The following is a 24,523-nucleotide window of genomic DNA, read 5'->3' as shown; positions in this document are numbered from 1 at the left end:
ACCCAAAGGGTCCATTCACATGGAGGAAAATGGTGAGAAATCTGGTGTGGAATTTTCCATGCTGAAAAAAAAAAAGCCCCCCATTGATTTCAATGGGTTTTGTTAGTTTTTTTTTCTCCACTAGTGGAATTTTTCACTAGCAGAAAATTCCGCTAGTGGAAAAAAAAGCTAGCAGAACCCATTGAAATCAATGGGAGGCTTTTTTCAGTGTGGAAAATTCCACACCAAATTCCTCACCTTTTTACTCCATGTGAATGGACCCAGAGAACGGAAACCTATCCCGCTTAAAAAGCAGAGACTCGTGTAAAAATAAACCACAACAATAGAATGGAAACCTATCCAGGGCTAGGTTAAGTGGGAAGAACAGAAACCTATCCTGCGTAAAAAGCGTTGACGCTGAGTTCACACCAGCGTCTCAGTCTCCGTATCAGGTTTCCGTCTTCTGCAGACAGAAGACGGAAACCTGTCAGACCGTGTTCGGCCGGTGAGCATTTTATGCTCTCCGCGGCAAAATAGTTTTTTTTAACCAGACACAAAGTCCTGCATGTCCGACTTTGTGTCTGGTGTAAAAAAAACGGTTTCGCCGCGGGAGCATAAAACGCTCATGGGCGCTCACAGCCAGACACTTTTCAAACCCGTTCATTTGAATGGGTTTGAAAACTGACTGCTGGTTTCCGTCTCCTGCCCAGTTTCGTGGAGGAAAAAGAAACCTGCATAATGAAGACCCCGGGCGCAGATGTGAACGAGCCCTTACTTGTAATAAAGACAGAATTTAAAACAAAAAGTGGTTACTCATGGAAACCCCCAGACCCCGTAGGCTACAGTGGAGTCTGCTGTGTTTCCACCCAATTTCTGCCTGAGTAATGCAGAGAGTAAAGTCCTACTTGTAGGATTTTTCTATCCACATTTTTTTAAGCAGGTATGTGGAGGGAAACCCCAAATGGAATACAGGCCCATGTGTGAACCTAGAGGTGAAATTTATATACAGCTTTGTGAAATATGTTAGTGCAAAATAAGTCGTAACAACATATAATGATATTAATTGGGTATTAAACAGGTTGTTTCACAATCCACAAGATTGGAGATAGATGTCTGATTTCTGAGGACCCGATTGCTAGAACCCCCTATGATCACTATAACGGGGATCCCCAGCTCCCTATTCCTCTCTACCGCCTAGCTGCAGTGATGAGGATTATTAATGAAGGAGCAATTGAGCATGATTGCTGCCTCTCCATTAAAGTCTCTAACAGAGATAGCCAAATACAGCTAGCACTCAGTTATATTCATCAGTTCCTTACATTTCATGTACCTTTGCATATTCCCATTTAAGTCAGGTAAATGACATGCTGTCATGTAGTGTATATTGTAAAAAAAAAAAAAAATGAGGCAGATCTTAGTCAACTTTATGTCTTCTGGCTTGCCTGCCATTTAGATTCTTGTATTTTTGAACTATATATTTTTTTTATTCTTATTTTATATATTCTTTTGTGTCATTTCAGAATGTGCAAATAGTTTTCACTGTAAGTCAGATACATGTATTCCAAGGGAATATATGTGCAATGGTGAGGTGGATTGTATCACTGGAGAAGATGAAGTCAACTGCAAAGGTAAAATAACAAGAAGTCACCTTCTATTCTACATAGCAAGAAATAGAAATATATTTAAAACACCTATTTTAAGTCTTGCGTTGACAAAAATGTGGCTTATCCATATAAATGGCACACAGATCTACGTGATATTGGCATTAGTAAATTGCAGCACACCAATCAAACAAAAAAAAACCCAATATCGAAGATTAAGTTACAGCCTCGGTTACGCCAGTGTAAATCTGCATTTTATCCACATGCAAGTGAGGGACAAAGGGCTTTGCCATGAATCTGCAGGAGACAAAAGCCCAGACAAACCAAAGCACACTTCCAAACACATTCCCTCATTTGCACATGCATGAAATACCACTTTACATATAGTTTCAAAGGTGTTGTTTGAATGATATCAAAAACATATCAAAAGAGCAAATAGAAGGTCATTCATAAAATCCGTCCAAAAGGCAAAATAGAATGAAAAGGATAAAAAGGCAAAAAAAGAAAAAAGGGAATGGAGTGCACTATAGTGCATAAGTCAGAGGGTAAGATGAGAGGGAGATCCTGCCTAGGAAAAGGAGTGTGGACATAGCGCTTAATCCTACCAACAAACTATAGCTGAAGACAGTATGTCAGGCCTGGGATGCTGGACGTATTGATCCAGGGTGTCTAGAGCCTCTCATAAAGTGTGTGGGTGTCAGAAATGAAGCATTTATCTTTTCATGTAGCATTATCATGTCTACTGGTCTAATGACATCAGTCAACAAAGACATGGATGTTTCCAGCTGAAACCAATATGGATTTGTGCAGCCAATAGTATGTATTGGAGTAACGCTAGGTTCACACCTGCGTTCGGGTCTCCGTTCTGTGGTTTCCGTCTTCTGCATGCAAGAAGACGGAAACCACAGACCGGGTCTGGCCGTGAGCAGCGGTGAGCGTTTTATGCTCTCCGCTGTGAAACCGTTTTTTTTTTAAACCGGACACAGAGTACTGCATGTTCAACTCTGTGTCCAGATTTAAAAAAAACTGGTTTCACAGCGGAGAGCATAAAACACTCACCCCTGCACAGCTTTCAAACCCATTCAAATGAATGGGTGAGAAAGAGTCCTGCAGGTTTCCATCTCCTGCACCTGTTTTGTGCAGGAAACAGAAACCTGCAGAACGGAGACTGGGCGCAGATGTGAACGAGCCCTAATTTATATTGTAGTAGACTTAAGAAAGAAAAACTCGGGCGGACTTTGGAAATGACTGTCCGAAAAGTCCTTGCAGCATTCTATGAAGATACCCAGAAGCCATCACCAAATCCCCCAAATATGAAGAGCACTGACTAAAGTATCACAACCTTAAAAACAAAGGGTAGAAACTGCTTAGTCTATAAGGAACCAAATAGGTCCTGTAAAGAATTTTTAAAGAAGACTCCAGAATGGTGACTTGCCAACTTCCTTTGCTAAAGAACATGCATTGAGCTGGAGTTAGGGTGCTTTCAAGGTCCTGTTCCCAGGCTGTCATAAAGTCCAGATTTGGGTGGGGCATTCAGTATATAAAGGAAAGAAGACCTCTATCAGCTGCCCTATAGAAATACAGTCTCTCAAAGTTGGTGCAGGAAATCACTGGATTAAGTGGAGTGAGTTAAAGTAGGAAGTAAAGACCTGATTAGTCCTGAGTCCTCTTTGAGCTTACGGGTCTTTGCTTTTTGAGAACATGTAGACATGTTATTAAAGGGATTCTACCACTAAAACACATTTTTTTCTAGTTAACACGTTGGAATAGCCTTTAAAAAGGCTATTCGTCTCCTACCTTTGGAAGTGCTTTCCGCCGCGCCGTTCGTTCAAAATACCGGTTTGTACCGGTATGCTAATTAGTTCTCTCGCAGCGATGGGGGCATCCCCATTGCAGGAGCAGCGATGGGGGCGTCCCCATTGCAGCTCGAAAACCGACCGCAGCGCCGTCTCTATGGTCTTTGGTATACTCCCCTTCCTTCTTCAGCGTCCTGTCGGACGCCTGCGCAGTACGCTGTGTTCGGCGAAGATTGCCGAACGTACTGCGCATGCGCGAAATTGCGGTGCCCGCACTATGGCTGGAACCGCAATTTCAGATCCACCTCGGGGAGACCCCACCTCCTGGTCAGGTAGTGGAAGATTTCCTGATGTAAGGACCATTCGCCTTCAGTCGGGCGGCCTCTGCTGAGTTGATCCACTAGGATGTTCAGGCGGCCCTGGATGTGTACCGCAGCCAGCTGGGAGAGGTTCCGTTCTGCCCAAGAGAAGATCCGGTTGGTGACTTGCAGGAGCGAGGGGGACCTGGTTCCTCCCTGCTTGTTGATATAATGGACTGCGGTCCGATTGTCCGGCCTTACCTTGACTGCTTTCCCCTGCAGAACCGGTGCAAACGACAGAAGGGCTCGATGAACTGTGGTAAGCTTGCGCCAGCTGGATGAGTGCGTCCTCTCCCGCTGATTCCACGTACCTTGTACCGGGGTCTCCCACAGATGAGCTCCCCAGCCTGTGAGGGAGGCATCTGTAGTCAACAGGGTCCAGGCGGGCTGGACCGAGGACTTCCCATCGCGCAGATGGGTCCACCAGGGCAAAGTTTGCCGGGTGCTGATGGTTAACTGGATAGGCTTCTGTAATCCTGTAGGACTGTGGTTCCAGACTCTCAAGATCTCGTTTGTAGTGGGCACATGTGCCATAGGGCCCAAGGAACTGCTTCTATGGTGGCGGACATCAATCCTAGGACCTTCATGGCCGTCCTGATGGTGACCCTCTGTGTAGTAAGTGATGCACCGCCCGAGGAGGGTAGAGAGATCGTCATGTTGAGAGAGTCTAGAATAAGTCCCAGGAACTGAACTTGAGTTGATGGCACCACCACTGACTTCTGCCAGTTTACCAGCCACCCCAACTTGTTTAGTAGAGCTACAACGGTCTGCACCTGCATGGTAAGAATCTCCTTTGAATGAGCCTTGAGAAGCCAGTCGTCCAGATACGGGACTATAAATATGCCTTGAAGGCGCAGGGCGGCAGCGACCGGAGCTATTACCTGTGGGGGGCGGAGGATATGCCGAACGGGAGGGCTGCGAACTGAAAGTGCGCCTCTTTCCCTTCTATGTATATGGCAATCTTTAGGAACTTTCGATGTGCCGGAAAGATGGGTACGTGGAGGTAGGCGTCCTTCAGGTCCAGAGTGACGAGGTGATCTCCAGGCTGCAGAAATGGCAGCACTGACCTGATGGTTTCCTTACGGAAGTGCGCTTTGTGGATGAAGTGATTCAGGTATCTGAGATCGATGATCATGCGCCACTCGTCTAATGACATGGGGACCAAGAAGACTGGAGAATAGACGCCTGTGCCTTGATCTGCGTGGGGTACCACCTCCAGCGCGGCCTTGTCCACGTACTCTTGAATCGATTTCTCCAGATGAGGTTGTTTGGAGCCCTGAAGAGGGCGGGTTCTTACCATCTTCTCTGGCGGCTGGGAAATAAAATTGATTTTATAACCCTCCTGGATCGTCTGGATGACCCAGGGGTCCCGAACACTCTGGCACCAGGCATCCACATAGTGGGAAAGACGACCGCCCACCACGGGGGGGGGGGATGGGGAGGGGGGGAGAGAGGTGGGGAAATTAGAAGGAGGTTCTCTTACGCCCACGAGAGGAACCCCGACCTCTTCCTCTGCCGGACCGCCGCTGGCCTCTGGTTTCTCTTCTAGAGGCTCCCCGACCCCGAAAGGAGGAGCTCTATCCTTCTAAGGGCTGAGGCAGATTCTTGCCCTTGGAGTCGGCCAATCCCTCCATAATGCGGTCGAGCTCCTTCCCGAACAGCCGGCCGGGTTCAAAGGGGACGCTACACAGGCTGTTCTTGGAGGTGAGGTCAGCCCTCCAGGGCTTCAGCCACAGGGGCTGGCGAGCAGTGGTAGCTAACGCCATAGATCTGGCGGCCAGACGGGTCTGGAAGTGGGTGGCCTCCGTCAGATGGTCTACCAGCAAGGTGATGTCCGACATCGCCGCTAGGAGGTCGTCCCGATCCACTCCGGAGTCAATGTCTTTGGCCAGAGACGAGACTTCTGCCCGCAGGCCAGTGGTTACTTCATTGGCGACAATGCCAAGAGAGGCCTGGGCAGAGGAGGCCGAATACACTCGCCTCAGGGATCCTTCTACCCATCGATCCATAGGATCTCTCAGACCTGACCCATCTTCAGTCGGGAGGATCGTGCGTCTTGATAGTTTAGCCACAGCCACATCTACTTTAGGCGGAGGGCCCCACTCTTTTAGCTGGCTTTCAGAGATAGGGAATAGGGTTTTAAAACGCCTGGATGGGGCAAAGGGTTTCTCTGGGCGCTCCATTCCCCTTCCATCAGGCAGAGCATCTCTGAAGAAGGCTTGAAGGTACGGGACCTGAGGCTTGAGCCTTCTCCACCCTCCCGGACTCTGATCCTGAGTGCTCTGAATAATTTTTACATCTTCTCCATAGGGAAGATCTCTTTCTCCTCCTCAGAATCCGACGACGACTCCACATCTCTGAGGCGCAGGTTCTCCAAGGGTGGAAGGGATAATTCACACTCCAGGCATGGTCTCTTAGCCAGGTGGGAGACTGAGGTTTCCATTCTCTTCATGGAATCCTGGACAAATCCCTTCACCCAGGATACCATCTCATGCATGGGGGTCGCCTCAGAGGAGGGAGCTCTACATCCCTGACAAAACCGGTACTGGGAGTCGTCCGGAAGAGGAATCCTGCAGGTGGCACACGCAAAGTGCTTTCTTTTAGAAACTACTTTCCTCCGTGGAGGAATGGTGGAGGAGGAAGAAGAAGACATTCTGAGGGAGAAGAGAGAAACACTACTAACAAACTTGCCCCCATGGTGGGGATACTCCCCTCCCCCCCCCCCCCGGCCACCTCCACCAAACCTCACTCGGCGTAGAAAGTTAGCTTTCCACAGGACACGAGCTTCTTCGTGCTGCTTGTAACCGGAGCGACAAGCACTGAATGGTGGGTAGGAGGGGATTTTATAGGCCAGGGGGGCGGGGACTTCTGGAGGGAAACGCCCCCCTCCTTTTCTCAGGGGCAAAGTTTGGATAGAGGCTAATGGGGAGGGGGCCCCCTCAAGACTTCCAGGCTGCAGGACCCTCAAGGGAGGGGAGGGGGACCCCCCTGACCTCCCTCCGGAAAAAACGCTCGTGTCTAGGGGTTTCTTCGGGCCGCCGTGTGACTCGCGCTACTGCGCATGTGCGGCGGACACCCCAGCCGGCGGACCCAGGAACCTAAAGAGTGGTTCCTAGGTCCGGAAGTTCCCCCCTGCACAGGGAAGCCCCGGAGCCAGCAGAGGAGACGCGGCCAAGCGCGCGCGCCGGAGAGCTCCCCCGGCGGGGGAGACGAAGTAGCTCCAGGGGAACAAAAAGAGGAGCAAAGAACAGAAAAAATAAAGTCTTCAGCTGTCAGGTAAGAGGGGGGAGAGAAGCAGACCCCTATGAGAGGTCAGAACCCCTGCTCCCCCCTGACCACCTGTCCTGTCCCACAGGACAGAAAAAAACACAAGGGAGGAGCAGGTCTTCCGGCCTCTTATAGGGGTCAAAGCTGTTAGGTAATTAAAAATTCCACCTGTCCTAACAGCTCATACGGACAGGAATACCCCAGTTGTGCTGCTGTTGGGTGTAGGGGGAAATTTAAGATCCATGGGACTGTAGCCAACCTCCCTGGACAAATTCAATACAAAATAAAGGACAAACTTTATTTTGGATTGAATTCATTTATTATGACTTGATACTGAAGATAACTTGATATTCAGATGCAATGATATTGGGAAACATAATTGGCGATAGTAAATGTGACTTTTAACCATGACTTTCAAGCTAAGCTAAAATACATTATTTCCACTTTATTATTTTAGATCCTTCAGAAGAAGAATCAGAAAATACAAAACAAAGTCTTGATGGTAAAATTCAGTTTACATGTCCAACATGTGTATTTGTGTGTGTGGCTATGTCACAGGAGGTCCTAAGCTTTATCAATCCTATGAAATATTTTATTCTATATGCTTCTCTTTGTTATGATATAATATGCCTTGAAGGGGTTGTCCGGGATAAAATGTAATTCCTACACTAATCTAAACACCCTTCCCTCGACTTCTTTCTAAATTACATAATTTATAAAAAAAAAACAATGTATATTTACCCATATCCCTAGGGTGGTCATTTGACTGCCCCAGGGACATTTACTGGTTATCTGGTGACATTCCGTTTTCCGTTTCAGAAAAGGAACATGACTAATACTCATTCCCTCTAACCCAACATACTTACCTCTCTTCCTTTCAGACTTCCTCCTGTGGGATGGCTCTTCCCTCTTTTCTGACTGCCGGCTTGCACAATAGTCCGTGTGTTGTTCTGTACTCTGCAGCCGGCTATCCATCACTACTGTGCAGGCATGGAAGGTTACTGCTCCCACGCCTGCACAGTAGAGGTGGATTGTTGGCTGCAGAGGACAGAGCAGCGCCAGGGCTATTGCGTGCGCCAGCAGTCAGAAAAGAGGGAAGAGCCATCCCGCAGGAGGAAGTCTGAAAGGAAGAGAGGTGGGAGGGAGGGCTGAGTTAGTTGGGAAGGGATAGTAGTGGGCGGGATAGCTAGAAAGACAGGGAAAGGATGGAGAAGGGATGGGGAGGTAGTGATAGGGAGATAGTGGGACTCAGCCTAGAGGTAACATGATGCAATAGCTAAGACAGCAGGAAGCTAAACCAAATAAACAAATGCAGAAGATGCCAGGAGCTCCCAGAGAAACACAGAAATCACTTAAAACACTAAAGGTATTTGGGTGCACTTATTACCCCATTAATAGCAATAACAGACAGTTTATAAAAAAAACATTTTTTGCCCCGAAAACCCCTTTAACATTAGGGTCAATGGAGTACGGCTGTGAGAAGGTGCTGTTCTTCAGAACAAGGTTCAGAAGACCCTTCAGCTTTTCCTTGCACTTCAACACAGCTCCTTTTAACTGAACATTTACATTTTTTTTCAGCACTTTTCATTGTGTTTTTGTTGCATTTTTATTAAATTTAAAAGGAAAAAATGCAGTATGTCAATTAACCTGCAGAAATGCCAGTGCTTTTGACTATCGACTTAATAAGGGAAAAACAACTGCAAAGAAAAGCACAGCAAAAATGCAATGAAAAACAATCTGGAAAAAAAAGTTTTCACTGCATTTTTTCCACAATTTTATTTTAAGTGTGGTTCACTACATGGGGCCTTAGCCTTAAAGGGGTTGTCCAGGCAAAAATGGACAACTCTTTCAACGTTAAAATCGGCTGGGTGCAATGAAAAAAGTGAAAAAAATTACCACTGATGCCAATCAGCAGCTTCAGCACAACTGTGGAAGAGACCCATCGGAGCAGAAGAACCGGGAGGCACAGGAGGACACCTGAGCAACAGAGAGTGGTGAGCACTAGCACTGGAGTCTGTGTAAGAGACTCTGCCACAGATTCCACTTAAAATCAGCGGAGAGAAAAGTCTTGCAAGGAGGACTTATCTATCAGTTTCAGTATAAAATCAGTGGAAACCCGGCGGACCCCATTAAAGTCTATGGGGTCTGTGGGTTTCTGCGTGTAACTGCTCTTTAAGCAGACAGGGTTCCCATCTTTTGGGTCCCAAACGCTAATGTGAACCTATTGTCAGTGCTACAGACTTGGAGAGAAGCATCTTATCTGTTACCATGTAGTCATAACATAACAATGGGAAGACTGTAAAGAGAGTAATTCTTCCATAACATAGTAAACATAAAGAGTGACTTTGATCTTGTATCATATGTGTATAATTACGTTCACTTATCCTATCTCTCTTATACACTAAGCAATATCTTCTATTGTTTAGAGGGAAGCAATGCAGTTAACTACGACATTGATGCAGGTAAGCAAAATGCACTGAATTCACCAGCACTTAAGTTTCAGAGTGTCATATTTGCTAGAAACAAATCATGCAGTATATGTACCAGTTTGGTATATATACCCAACATTGCTTCAGGTCACATTCATGGATGGATCACATGATATTGACAACCCTTTGAATTTATAGAATTACAAATTAAATAAAACATTACGTAACCCTGGGAACCTTCTTGGTAGCTTGAGCCCTGGTATGTGATGCCCTATAGGTTCTAATAAGTCATCAATCCAGGCTTTCCATGAAATCTCCACACCTGAGGTAATGCGTTGCAAAGGGGGAGGGAAAAAAAAATGACTTATGGTTTTTGGGAAGAGCATAAAAATTAGCAGTAGAAGGAAATTTAGGCATCAATTACTTTGCAAACTTTTGAACAAAAACACCAAGTGTTAATCCTCCTTAAAGAGGACCTTTCACCATATCCGGGCACATGCAGTTCTATATACTGCCAGAAAGCTGACAGTGCACTGAATTCAGCGCACTGTCGGCTTTCCCGATCTGTGCCCGGTGTGAAGAGCTTACGGCCCGGTACCGTAGCTCTTCTATGGTCAGAAGGGCGTTTCTGACCATTAGCCAGGAACGTCCTTCTGCCTCGCGGCGCCAATCGCGCTGTGCTGTGGAGCGGGGAGGAACTCCCCCCTCCCTCTGCTCACACAGCTTGTCCGTAGACTAGCATTATCAGGAGGGGAGGGGGCGTTCCTCCCGGCTCCACAGCACAGCGCGATTGGCGCCGCGAGGCAAAAGGACGTCTCTGGCTAATGGTCAGAAACGCCCTTCTGACTGTAAAGCGCTACGGTACCAGGACCGATAGCGCTTTACACCGGGCACGGATCGGGAAAGCCGACAGTGCGCTGAATTCAGCGCACTGTCAGCTTTCTGGCAGTATATAACACTGCCTGTGCCCAGATATGGTGAAAGGTCCTCTTTAAACTAAATCAAGGTGGGACACTAGAGGGGGATAAGATTCCAATATATGGTATACCCTATTATCCTGAAGCAGAGTGAGAACCTCTCGTCTATAGCCTATCAAGGAACTGGTATAAATTTATTAATAAATGTAATCTCCTAGCAGTCACCCGCGACTTCGTCTGGGGGTTGGCGGTGGCGCTGAACCGCTTATATTTCTTGTTCTCCCATGTCTTCCCCCAGTTTCTTGTCCCCCCATCTCTTCCCCCAGTTTCATGTCCCCCCTTCATCTGCCCCCAGTTTCTTGTCCACCCATCTCTTCCCCCAAGTTTCTTGTCCCTCCCTTCGTCTGACCCCGGTTTCTTGTCCCCCCTTTCATCGGCCCCCAGGTTCTTGCCCCCCCATCTCTGCCCCCAGTTTGTTGTCCCCCCATCTCTTCCTCCAGTTGCTTGTCCCCCCATCTGTGCCCCCAGTTTCTTGTCCCCCTTTCATCTGACCCCAGTTTCTTGTTCCCCCTCATCTGTGCCCCCAGTTTGTTGCTCCCCCCTATCTCTGCCCCCAGTTTGTTGACTCCCCATCTTTGCCTCCAGGTGCTTGTCCCCCCCTTCATCTACCACCATTTTCTTGTACCCCCTTTCATCTGCCCCAGCCTCATGTCCCCCCCCCCCCATCATCCCCAGTGTAGTTGGACTTACCTTGCCACGCTCCACCGCTGCTCTCTCTGCTTGCTTGCTGCACATCAGTGTCGGGCGGCTGGCTGCGTGTGGTGTATAGGAGGCAGAGCGAGGGCATCAGGTTGCCATGACAGCCGGAGCCTCGCTCTGCCTCCCTGGCCTGTCAGGCGTGCGCTTGTATTGCAGCCTAGGCAGGTAGACTGCAATCCAAGCGCCGGTATCATACAGTGCATTGCCGAATACCGGCGCCTGTATTGCAGGGTACCAGCCATACGCAGCCAGCCGCTGGACACCTATGTGCATCGAGCGAGCGGAGAGAGCGTCGGGGGAGCGTGGCAAGGTGAGTCCAACTACACTGCCATCTACTACTGCCATCTGCCACCATTTTCTTGTCCCTCCCTTCATCTGCCCCCAGTTTCTTGTCCCCCCATCTCTGCTCCCAGCCTCATGTCCCCCCCTCACATCGTCCCCAGTGTAGTTGGACTTACCTTCCCACGCTCCACCGCTGCGCTCTCCGCTTGCTTGCTGCACATCAGTGTCGGGCGGCTGGCTGCGTGTGTTGTATAGGAGGCAGAGTGAGGGCGTTAGGTTGCTATGACAGCTGGAGCCTCGCTCTGCCTCCCTGGCCTGTCAGGCGTGCGCTTGTATTGCAGCCTAGGCAGGTAGACTGCAATCCAGGCGCCGCTATCATACAGTGCATTGCCGAATACCGGCGCCTGTATTGCAGGGTACCAGCCATACGCAGCCAGCCGCTGGACACCTATGTGCATCGAGCGAGCGGAGAGAGCGTCGGGGGAGCGTGGCAAGGTGAGTCCAACTACACTGGGGCCAATGAAGGGGGGACATGAAGCTGGGGAATGTTGTTCCCCAGCCCCCTCCCTGGGACACCCCAACCCCCTGTACCCGCTGCACTTACCTGTGGTATGTCGGGTGCAGCAGCCTCCTCCGTCCGAGAGCTGTGTAGGTGGGCTGGGACAGCTGCGGCGCTGGGACCCTGTGGGCTGCCGCCATCTTCCTCAGTGCTTCCCTGCTGAAACGGCATGCCCACCTTCAGCCCCAACCTATGGTGCCGCAGCCCTGGCTCCAGAGCCCGCCCACAGCCTGCCATGCACGAATAGGAGGTGCGTACACAGACCAGCGCTGGCAGAAAGCCAGCTGCTGCAGCCGAGCCAGAGGATTGTTTGGAGGGTCACGGTGGCGATTTGGGGTGAGTGACCCACATTTAAAGTAGCCTACTACCTTTTCCTGGCAAATATGTGTGTGTGTGTGAAATTTCCCCAAAATCCATTCAGCCGTTTGGCTGTGATTGAGGAACAAACATCCAAACACACAAACCCAACAAACATCCAAACTCACAAACGTTCACCTTTATAATATTAATAGGATAGGATACAGCACTGATAAAATTTGCTGCCTCTGGCTACCACTAGGGGGAGCTCAGAGCATAGTAATTAATACAGCTACCATTGAACTCAATGGGAACTGTAAAACTCTCCTTACACTGTGCTCCCCCTAGTGACTGCTTGAGGAAAATGCAGTGAAATGGTGTTGGGAAACAAAACAGATAATCAGTGCCAGGCCCCCTTCCCCAACAGCCATAGGAGCTGTATGGCCTGCCTACAGGGAAGGTAAAACACTGCATATGCTTTAACCTTTTAACATGTTTTCAAGAAAGCAATACCGTGTTTCCCCGGAAATAGTTCATCCCCCGAAAATAAGGCATGGGGGGCCACACGGTGGCTCAGTGGTTAGCACTGCAGCCTTGCAGCGCTGGAGTCCTGGTGTTCAAATCCCACCAAGGGCAAAAAACCATCTGCAAGGAGTTTGTATGTTCTCCCCGTGTTTGCATGGATTTCCATCCCATATTCCAAAAAGACATACTGATAGGGAAAAAAATGTACATTGTGAGCTCTATGTGGGGCTCACAATCTACATTTAAAAAAAAAAAAAAAGGCATGGGGGAGGTTTCTGTTTAATTGCCTTATATAAGGCACCCACCGAAAATAAGGCATCCCCCAAAAACCATTGCAGCCGGCTGAACACTGTGCGCGATGTTCTGTGTGCACAGGAAAGCCGGCTGCTGCCTCTGCTATGATACCGTAGGTTGTATTCACTGCCCCTGCTGTAGGATGAGCTGGGAGATGTCTGCTGTGCATATGCTGCAGGGAGTTGGCTGTCCCAGCTCATCCCACAGGAGCCAGAACAGTGGTATCACAACAGAGGCAGCAGCCGGCTCTCCTGTGCACATGGAACACACTGCACAGCATTCAGCTGGCTGCAAGGCCCACAAAGTGAGGCTCTCTGGCAACTGCCGGCAGCCTCGCTAAGCCCCGCCCACCACTTCCGCTGCCGCGATCAACAGCAGCACCAGTGCTGCTATGAAGATGGGGAAGGTAAGTAGCCTACCTCCCCCCTCCCCTCCTGCATGTCTTATGGAGCAGGTTGTCCCCCGCGAAAATAAGACATGTCCTATACTTAGTATGAGAATTTAATATAAATTGTATATGTATATGTTCTAATTTTCTTCAACTGAGGCCTTGTAACGTGACTCACTTAAATGGCTATTGTTTACCTTATACCTAAAAAGAAAGAAGACTTATAAAGAAAAGTATTTCAAGTATCACCTGTGGAGTTCCTAAAGAGCCCAAAAGAGTGAAGAGAATCATTGGAGGAGAAAAAGCAGTAAAGGTATCTTTTATTACTCTGCATATTACAAAAACACTCATACAATGGAAGTAACACTAAAGGCACACTCCACCCAAAACTAATGTTTCCTGTGCTCTATTAATGAAATTTGTTGTTCAGTCTCTGCCCTGTTTTTTTATCTCATAACTATTATACTGAGATTATTACAGAGAGGTAATACTGGTCAGAAAAAAATAATAAGACATAACTTTTATTAATCAATTTCATTAAAATAAGTGTCTGTACTTGACGTCTGACACTAGTATATACCATATTTTTCAGACTATAAGGGTGCATGCACACTGAGTAACGCCGGGCGTGTATGAGAGCCGTACACGCCGGCGTTACAGCAGGGCTGCCGAACACTTCCCATTCACTTCAATGGGAGCGCTCGTAAACGCCGCTGTTACGAGCGCTCCCATTGAAGTGAATGGGAAGTGTTCGGCAGTCTGCCGTAATGCCGGCGTGTACGGCTCTCATACACGCCCGGCGTTACATAGTGTGCATGCACCCTAAGACTTTTTTCCCAAAAAATTTTGGAGGAAAATGAGGGTGCGTCTTATAGTCCGAATGTGGGGGGAGGAGCAGATTTGCAGCATGGCCGTGCTACTGCCACCGCTGGTTTTCTGCAGCGGCAGGAGCGTGACAATACTGCAGGCCCCGGCAGCTAAAACATTCCCCGGCATCCGCCGGTCTATTACAGCAGATGCCGGGGACTGTCTTAGCTGCCGGGGCCTGCAGATTGCCACGCTCCTGCCGCTGAAGAAAACCAGTGGTGGCAGTAGCGCGTCCATGCTGCAAATCCGCTCCTCCTCCGCAGGTCCCAGCAGTTTCAAACTAGCCCCGGGGCCGGTCCCCACCGGCCCAATACCTTTAGTGATGCAGGCCGGCTCCTGCACGGCGAAGCCGCAGGAGCCGACCTGTTCCGATGACAGCCGGGAGCCTAATGAAGGCTCCCAGGCCTGTCATAGATATATATATTACTATCGCGGCTAGTCTATGACACTCCGCGATAGTAATGTATAGAATCTCCCATAGACGGCAATACACTTGTATTGCCGTCTATGGGACTTGCAATCAAATGATTGCAGGTTCAAGCCCCCTAGGCGGGGGATAATAAAATAGTAAAAAAAAAAAAACACTTAAAAAAATATAATAAAAAATAAAATAAATAAAAGTTCACCTCCTTTCCCTAGAATACATATAAAAGTATAACATTACTGTGAAACATATACATTAGGTATCCCTGTGTCTGAAAATGTCCAGTCTACTAATATTTTTATGTACAGTGAACGTCAAAATCAAAAGTGCCAAACCACCGGGTTTTTCTCACCGTTTTGCCTCTGATTTAAATAAAAGGTGATCTAAGCAATAAACATTTCCCAAAATGGTATAACTAAAAAGTACACCTGGCCCCACAAAAAAAACGCCCTATACATCCCCGTACAGCTGCAGGAACACCTGTCAATGTGGCCTTGCAGCTGTTCCAAAACTACAACTCCCATACATTAAATATTTTACCATTTTTTGCCTGAAATTTTTTTTCCCCTATTTTCTCCTCTATAACCTGGGTACGTCTTATAGTCCAGTGCATCTTATAGTCCGAAAAATACGGTATTCTCTGATCACCAGTCATATACAGGGTAAATGAAACAGGGTACTGGTAATTTTTAGTAATCTGCTATTAATCTGTAATATTAATTTCCACTCTGGTGGCAGATGTAGTATCTCATGTACATCCTGAACCTCCAATCCAACCCAAAGTATAACCTAGTCAGTTCAAAATCATCTGTGTCCCATTACAGGTGCAGATATCACCTCTGTAGCTTTGTTCAACTAAATACCACTAGGGGATTCCTGGGGAAGTGCAAACTCTATCCCACTACGTGATAATCCCTCAACTCAATGGTGCAGCCTAACAGTAAGTTCACACAGGGTTTTTTGGTCAGGATTTTGAGGCCGTATTCGCCTCAAAATCCTGACCAAAAAGATGGCTCCCATTGAAATCAATGGGAGCTGGTCAGGTGTTTTTTCCGGGAGCTGGCATTCTTCCTCCCGACTAGGTCCATTCATCGGGCCTAATCCAGAGTGGAGTGCGCGACTGGATGCTAGTGCAGGGCATCGGCATTCAGTTACGGCTACTCGTTTTTTGGACCGGAACCTGAGGTGGCCTCCGCCTCAGGTTCCGGTCCAAAAAACCCTGTGTCAGGGCAGTCCGAGGGTACAATAGTGTCAACCCGTACTATCTGTCGGTGTCTGAATGAAAAGGGACTGTATGGTAGGATACCCAGGAAGACCCCACTTCTTACCCAAAGACATAAAAAAGCCAGGCTGGAGTTTGCCAAAACTTACCTGAGAAAGCCAAAAACGTTTTGGAAGAATGTTCTCTGGTCAGATGAGACAAAAGTAGAGCTTTTTGGGAAAAGGCATCACCATAGAGTTTACAGGAAAAAAAAGAGGCCTTCAAAGAAAAGAACACGGTCCCTACAGTCAAACATGGCAGAAGTTCCTTGATGTTTTGGGGTTGCTTTGCTGCCTCTGGCACTGGACTGCTTGACCGTGTGCATGGCATTATGAAGTCTGAAGACTACCAACAAATTTTGCAGCATAATGTAGGGCCCAGTGTGAGAAAGGTGGGTCTCCCTCAGAGGTCATGGGTCTTCCAGCAGGACAATGACCCAACACACACGTGAAAAAGCACTAGAAAATGGTTTGTGAGAAAGCACTGGAGACTTCTAAAGTGGACAGCAATGAGTCTAGACTTGAATCCAATAGAACACCTGTGGAGAGATCTCAAAATGGCAATTTGGAGAAGGCCCCCTTCAAATCTCAGGGACCTGGAGCAGTTTGCCAAAGAAGAATGGTCTAAAATTCCAGCAGAGCATTGTAAGAAACTCATTGATGGTTACCGGAAGCGGTTGTTCGCAGTTATTTTGTCTAAAGGTTGTGCTACAAAGTATTAGGCTGAGGGTGCCAATACTTTTGTCCGGCCCATTTTTGGAGTTTTGAGTAAAATGATCAATGATTTGACTTTTTTTTTTCATTCTCTTTTGTGTTTTTTCATTGCAAGCAAAATAAATGAAGATATTAATTGCAAAGAGTTTGTGCTTGCAATCATTTTCTGGAAGAAACTGAGTATTATCTGACAGAATTGCAGGGGTGCCAATACTTTTGGCCAACACTGTATTTGTTCTAGGTACTTAAGCATCCCTTGAGTAAAATGGAGAGGAGATTCAGATTTATTTTGTTACTTAGGATTGTTAATGTGTACTGACTCTTCCGTGAATGATATGTAATTAATTTTGTTTTTCATTTCAGAATCAGTTTCCTTGGCAAGTGGCCATAAAAGATGGCTCCAAAATTAACTGTGGAGGAATTTATATTGGTGGCTGCTGGGTATTGACAGCTGCTCACTGTGTCAGGTACAGGGCTTTACATTCAATTCAAGTGTGTCTACTTTTTGTACCTAAATACTATGTCCACCATTCTATTCTGATTACGGTAATTTTATAACTATATATAGGGGTTAAAGCTTAATTTTCTCACATCTCTGTATCCCCGTTTCCTTACATACGGCCATAGTTACATTATAGAATTCTGACTGCCTGTATACAAATTTAGACCATGTTCACAAAAAGAAAAAATCAGCTTCCAGATCCACTGCAGAAATCTAGATATCGGCTATGGGTTAGCAGTCTGAACTGCCGCTGGTCTGCACACAGATATACCCCTAGCTTCTGCACTCAAACTGTACCAAGAATTGAAAGAAACTCCACTGTAGAAGTAGAACAATGGAAATAACAGAAGTACTGGATATTTAAAAAGATGGATACCAATGGAGTCCATAATATTATCTTCTCAATAATAAGGTCTGATGGGCTTCCAGGCAGGTTTCCATCATTTTCCTGTACAAAAAAATTCTTGCATGAAAGAATTTTTTACCCATAATTTTTAACAGATTCTGGGACGGATCCTACAACATAAGTGCATTTAATCACAGCATCATTTTGGATTTGCATACGCTTCATGGGAATTTACTAAACTAACATGAAATGGTCCAATCAAATATTAGAATACTTCACACAAAACAATAATTTAGAGACATATTTCCATGTATTTTTTTATATTAGGTGAAAAGTTTTGCTAGGCTTACTTATAACACTGCCCTTTTCTGTAGAGTTTTCTTTATTAAAAAAAAAAAAGAAAAAGAAGAAGAAAAAAACGCCATAAGAAATGCCAGTATTTCTTAGGCTGGGGCACCACGTGGCGCAAACAGTAATTGCAAAAAAATATGTGCAGTGAAAACGCTGCGATTTCCAAAAAAATTGCAGTTTTTGGAAATCGCAACATGTCAATTATACTTACAGAAACAATTTCCCTATAGGTATAATGGAAACAGAAAGTCCGCAGGAAATACCGCAATGCATTTCCGCCGTGGTTTTTCCTGTAGCGTTTTTGGCTGTGGCCCTCTATGATGGGGCTTTAGACTTTCAGTCCCAGCAAAGTAAATGAGATTCTATTTAATCGTATCCTCACATTGCAGAAAAAAAGTGCTGTGTAAAATCTAGCGTTTTCAAAAACACGTTCATTTTATCTGTGAAAACAGAGCAGAAAAGCAATAAAAAGCACAAGCATTTCTTCTGCGTTTTTTTGTAGCTGTAATATGCTATGTGTGACCTTTGTTTAACCACTTCAGTACCGGGCCAATTTGTGGTCCAGGACCAGACACATTTTCGTTTTTTTTGTATGTGCAGTTTTGAGGCCTGTAACATTTTTATCATATGTGTTATTCTACTAATTTCTGTGTCTTTTTTTCTGTGACACATAGGGCTTTATTTTTGTGTTGTTTTTATCTTTGCATTTGTTTTAATTTTTTTATATCTAGGAAAATATAAACATAATAGGAGGAAAAACGTCTGTTTTTCACTTTTATTTAATAACATAAAGTGCTACTGAAAAACTTTATAAAATAGTTTTCCTCTCCATTACGGTATTTTCTATTTTATATGGTGTCGTCAGGGGTGGGGCCATAACCTTTAACAACAGTGTTTTATTGGCGTATTTTATTTATTTTTTAAATTATTTTATTTACCTTCTTTTTAACTTTTCTATTATTTTTTTTTATTTGTTTTAATATGGTGTCCCCATAAGGTCATAATAGACCTTTGGGGACATCTGATCACTGTTTCTTTTGTCTTGTAGACTGATTTAGCCCCAGTTGCAGGAGGAATACAGCCTGCATGTTAGTATATACAACTTACAGAGCTGATCTGGGTGCTGTAGGACCCAGCAGCTCTTGTAAAACGCTGAGCTTGGCGGATTACGTAACTGCCGGGTCAGAGGGCGGCCACATCATGGCGGCGCCCGTAGCAGTGTATACAGCACTCATTGAGTGCTGCTTTCTCTCTGGGAGCTCCAGATGAAGTTACAGATCATGCAGCTGCTGAGTTCTGTTTGGACGTACCAGTACGTCCTGTCAGAACAAGGCAACCACCTTCCGAACTTATATATCCAATGGGTGGTCTGGAAGTGGTTAAAGGGGTTGTCCAGATAAACTAATTATTCCGCTAAACTCCCTCCCCCACCTAACTTCTAATTTACTCAATTAAAAAAATTTATAATTACCCATATCCCTGGAGTGTTCATGTGACTGCTCCAGGGACACTTTCTGATTATAATACAGTGACATTCTGTTTGACCGCTTCAGACACGGGATGTCACCAACACCCCCTACCCTATCCCCTTAAATACTTACCAGCCTTCCTGTGTCTGAGGAAGCAGTCCTTCCCCTCTTCTTGTCTTCTAGTAGTGGGCGGTTTTTTAAACCAAATCCAGAAGTGGATTGAGCAGAAGGTAGAAGAGCTTCCTATATGTTTCCCATTCCTTGCTGTACATTTTGTAGTATCTGTGTGGTATTGCAGTTCTTTCCCCCTCAAACACATGGGGAAGTGCTGTGTGTGGTACTACCCACTGCCACTACAGAAACGATGACGTGGTTTGTGCTAATAAAGACACCACAATGCTTACACAAACATTAGATATTGTTGGTTTAACATAAGGATATCCCTTAAATATTAAATTCTCAGATAACCCAGATAAATATGCTTGTTTTAATTTAAGTAATTATTTGAAAAATTCTATTTTTAAGTTGATATTTCATGTTTGCAGGTCAGACCAGGCCCACAAATACCGTATCATTGTTGAGCTCCTGAATATTCTGGCTTATGACAACGACATTGATTCCTTCCCAGTGAAAACTGTAAAAGTCCATGAACTCTACAACCCTAACACATATGAAAATGATATTGCTTTGCTGGAAGTTCAAAATATATACAAACAACCGACATGTATGCAAGCTGACAATAATCTGGTACCTGCTTGTGTGCCCTGGTCACCATATCAATTCAAAGCAGGGGACACTTGCACAGTATCTGGATGGGGACGTGGAGATGGTAAGCATCTACAATTAAAGGAAATCATATTCAATAATGGAACTTTTTTCTCTATATCATTTTGCAGTTCTGTAACAACAGAACTTGTACTTTTGCATTACAATGACAAATACAGGGGCACCGACCAGGGGCATTAGCGCTGGGTGCCTACTGTATAAAACAGTAGACACCCGGCGGCTATGGGTGTCATTGGGTACTAGTACAGCGAATGTTGGGAAGGGGTTAAAGATGACCCTTCGCCACCATCACCAAGTCCAGCTCTTTGCATCATTTAATAGTTGCTGCTTTACTGATTCCAGCACAGTTGGAATTTTTTATCTAGTCACTACCTTTGCAAGCAATAGTGCTATTAGTTTTGGTGCCTGATATGCTATTTAGGCTCTGTACTGTCAGGAGGGCGGTGTCAGGCAGGAGCAGGCTAGGGTGCGATTCTGAGCTCTGACACTGGTTGTCTCTGATTGGAGCTCTGAATCACATTCCCTTTTCTGCTGCTGCCTAACATTGACTGCCTGAGAGTACCAAGCCTAAATATCATATCAGACACCAAACTTAACTGAACTGATTCCATGAGAATGGTGGGGGCTAGAGAAATCATTGAACTGGCACCTATTACTAGGTGGTAAGAACTGGAGTTGCTGGAAGGTGGCATAAGGTCCTCTTGAAGAGACTGTGCCTAAACTGAGTTGTGAATCCAGAGTTTGTGAGTAAAGACTCTTTGTTCTGTGCCATCTTCTCATGAACATGGTGTTGTGGGATATACTACCTGTCATATTATGTACATCACACACTGAGATGGAACAGAAAGCTCGGGACCCCCTAGTAACTAGTAGGGGACCCAGCGGTAAACCTCCCAGCGCTTAGACTCATATCACCTCTTCACAGGATAGGTGATACATTTAGATTAAGGGTAATAAAAAATAAGATGATTTTACATTTCTTTTAAATAACGCCTACTGGAAACATTGCTTTTTATAATATGAAATTGGTTGTCCAGTTCATATTTTTATGATTTCATAGCACTGTCACTGGGGATATAAACATAACAAACCAGGACTCGCCTGTCCCTGGATCTCCATTTCCAGCGGCGGCATCTTTGTTGCTTTGTATGTACAGTACAGACCAAAAGTTTGGCCACATCTTCTCATTCAAAGAGTTTTCTGTATTTTCATGACTATGAAAATTATAGATTCAATTTTCATAGTCATGAAAATACAGAAAACTCTTTGAATGAGAAGGTGTGTCCAAACTTTTGGTCTGTACTGTATGTCTCATGCTGTTTGTGCGAGGGGAACATTTTAGTCAATTATAGGCCTCAACAGTCTTGTGCCATTTGTAAAGAGTTCACCACTAAGGCCTGTTATTGGCTACAGGGATCCCATAGCACAAATGGAACATCTCTGGTGAAATCAGTCGGAGACCTGTATTCAGACCAAAGGAGCAGTCGCCAATAGAAACGGAGGCCCAGGGAGAGATGAGAACTCATTAGTTATGTTTATTGTCCCAGTAACAGTGATATTAAATTATAAAGAAAAAACAAAGAAACTGGACAACCCCTTTAATTTAACAACTGAAATACCAAGTAAATGTAACATGTTCTTCATCCATTTGTGACATACAGGATTAAGCAAAGTGTTTCATTTAAAGTGGGGCCATATTCACCTGATGAACAACTGTTCAAGTGTTTACAAGGAAAGATTCTTTGACAAAATGGAGTGCGCAGGTAAGCCTAAATTCTTCCATTGCTGTGCTACTTTATGGAAGAAAATAATGCGGAGACTCTACAAATTGTCTAGACTTAAAGGGGCTCTATCATTGGGAAAAGTCATTTTTAACTAAGCACATATATGCATAACCTTTAGAAAGACTATTTCACGCCTACTTTTTGTATGTAAATTGCCTGAGTGGCTTTTGAATAAGTCCGTTTTATTAATACGTTAATGAGCTTCCAGCCAGCACAGGAAGTTCCCAGCAGCCTCATCTCTGCTATTCCCTCCTATCTGTGTGTGCAAACAGGAAGAAGGAAGTCAGCAGCAGCAGCCTGTGCTGTACACATACATACATAGGAAACAATAGGCAGAGAGTGCACGATCAGACTTCCGGGGTGCACCAAGAGGCTAATTAGCATGTGTATAAAAACAGTCTCATTCAAAAACCACTGAGGCGATTTACACCCAAAAGGTAGGTGTGGAATAGCCTTTCTAAAGGCTATACAAGGATGTGCTTATCTAAAAATGACTTTTCCCAAAGATCGAGCCACTTTAAGAGCCCTTGCACACAAGTGAGTCCAGTCTGAGGAATATGGTCCACGTGTGGGCCATAGTACTGGAGTGGACTTCGCCTTGTGCATAGTAGCCGCTGCATCATAGTAGGCTATTATGCAGTGAGCTCCCGAACAGTAGTGATGTGATATAACATCAAAGGCCTTTTACTCTCTATATAGAGTGATGTGATATAACACCAAAAGCCATTTACTGTACAGCGGATAAAGAAGCCCAAACTGCAAAGTAAATGCTCCTGTACTCCAAACTTTAAGTAATTTATTTTATGCTACATAACCAATCTGCCCTAAACTACACCTCCCATGAAGACAATGTTTCTTATTACTTTCTAAATGAGAAAAGTGTGTTCCACATTATTACTTGTCATATTTTAGTGGTGCAGCTGATGGCAAAAATGTGTGAACTGATTTAGAAATGAGAAGCAATGGAGAGAGAGAAACGTTAATATCTCTAGGGGTTCTGTGTGGATACAGTAAAAGGCTGGCTAACTGACTGCACACATACACCGGAAGAGTAATCAATAAATGACTGGTGATTTTGTGGTGCCTTAGCCTAACTTTTCTACACCTTGCATTAATTCCACAGTCCGGCAAACTGCTCATGGCATAAGTCTTCATAATAATATTGGTTTTCAGCCAATACCATTAAAACCCACTATGGGTTTGTTCGCACAGAGTTTTTTGCCAGCGGATTTTGAGGCGGGATCCTTTTTTTCCCGCTAGCATTTTTATTCAGCTAGCGGGAAAAAAAGCGACATGACCTATCTTCAGGCAGATTCCTCCTGGAAAAACCCATTGAAGTCAATGGGAGGTGGAAAAACCACGTTGCGGTTTTTGACATGTTCTTTGCAAAGACCAAACTAGCTTTTTTCAAAGAGAAGTTTTCAGGTGTATACACTGTGCTGAAGCAAAAAAACAAAACAAACTAAACTAAAACTAAAAACGCCTCATGTAAAAAACCGCATCAAAAAACATGTCCTAATTCCTGAAGCAGATTTTTTCCGCTGCCAAAAAACTCCATGTGAACATACCATATTACTTCCAACTGATCATTCCATGTAAAATAATAAAACAAGATCTGAGCGACTCTGGTAAATTAGAGCTTATAAAATCTTGTAACGACTTATACATGATCATACAATATATCGAAACTGTCATATATGAAAATGTCCTAGGAAAATGTATCTTATGGTTATTATTGCTTTACTCTTTTAGGGACTTATGATGGATCAATAGATTCCTGCAAAGGCGACTCAGGAGGACCCCTGGTCTGCCATGATGCTGAGGGTGTGGCATATGTTTGGGGTATAGTAAGCTGGGGGGAGAACTGCGGTGAGCCTGGTTACCCTGGTGTGTACACAAAGGTCGCACATTACTTTGAATGGATAAGTCGACATGTCACAAGACCGCTTATTGCAAAATATAACATTTGATGAATACGACAACATTGTCCACAACTTAGTAATGCTTTGAACTGTCTCTCCCTATATATATATATAAATATATATATATATATATATATATATATATATATATATATATATATATATATATATATACACACACACACACGGCAATAATAAATAATAAAAGCTTATTCCTTCTTGCAGTTTTTATCAATAGTCCTATTGATTATGTAATTTCAATCAGTTTACTTTAAGCAATATGTAGAAAATTCTTTGAGCTGAATTAAAGTTTTACAATTCGTGAAAGTCTGTCAAGTTTTCATAATTAGTAAAATGAAGCTGCTAGGATCATGTGACCTATTAGGACTGAGGATTCTTGCACACTGGTCCAAGGCGCTCTGTACACTGTGCCCTTAAATTGTAACTAAACTTTTGAACAACGTTTCTGGCAGCATTTGTGTTAGTAATACATTTTGTGATAATTCTTTAAAGTGACCCTTCACCCTTATATTCTCTTCATTATACACACAAGCCCCAATACACTATATACAGAGCAAAGCAGGGAAGAGCTTCCAATAGAGAAGCAAGGTATAGGGAAAATAGTGTAGTACTATGTAGCACAATA

The 24,523-nt window shown here is 44.9% G+C and overlaps 1 protein-coding gene across 2 annotated transcripts in view; it reads left to right on the top strand.

Moving 5' to 3' along the window:
* CFI (complement factor I) overlaps positions 1 to 23,990 on the top strand; it is a 40,617-nt gene extending 16,627 nt beyond the window's left edge. For both annotated transcript variants that reach the window (XM_075286736.1, XM_075286743.1), the window contains exons 6-13: positions 1,500 to 1,607; positions 7,460 to 7,504; positions 9,429 to 9,464; positions 13,665 to 13,765; positions 17,081 to 17,184; positions 19,931 to 20,214; positions 21,833 to 21,934; positions 23,708 to 23,990. In XM_075286736.1, the coding sequence (XP_075142837.1) occupies positions 1,500 to 1,607; positions 7,460 to 7,504; positions 9,429 to 9,464; positions 13,665 to 13,765; positions 17,081 to 17,184; positions 19,931 to 20,214; positions 21,833 to 21,934; positions 23,708 to 23,925 (998 nt within the window). In that variant the 3' untranslated portion in view covers positions 23,926 to 23,990. The remainder of the gene's footprint in view (positions 1 to 1,499; positions 1,608 to 7,459; positions 7,505 to 9,428; positions 9,465 to 13,664; positions 13,766 to 17,080; positions 17,185 to 19,930; positions 20,215 to 21,832; positions 21,935 to 23,707) is intronic.
* Positions 23,991 to 24,523: the final 533 nt, after the last annotated feature.

The sequence above is a fragment of the Leptodactylus fuscus genome, chromosome 1 (assembly GCF_031893055.1).
Source record: "Leptodactylus fuscus isolate aLepFus1 chromosome 1, aLepFus1.hap2, whole genome shotgun sequence".
Taxonomy (NCBI): Eukaryota; Metazoa; Chordata; class Amphibia; order Anura; family Leptodactylidae; genus Leptodactylus; species Leptodactylus fuscus.
The sequence above is the reverse complement of the archived record's forward strand: the minus strand, read 5'-3'. Positions and strand labels throughout refer to the sequence as shown.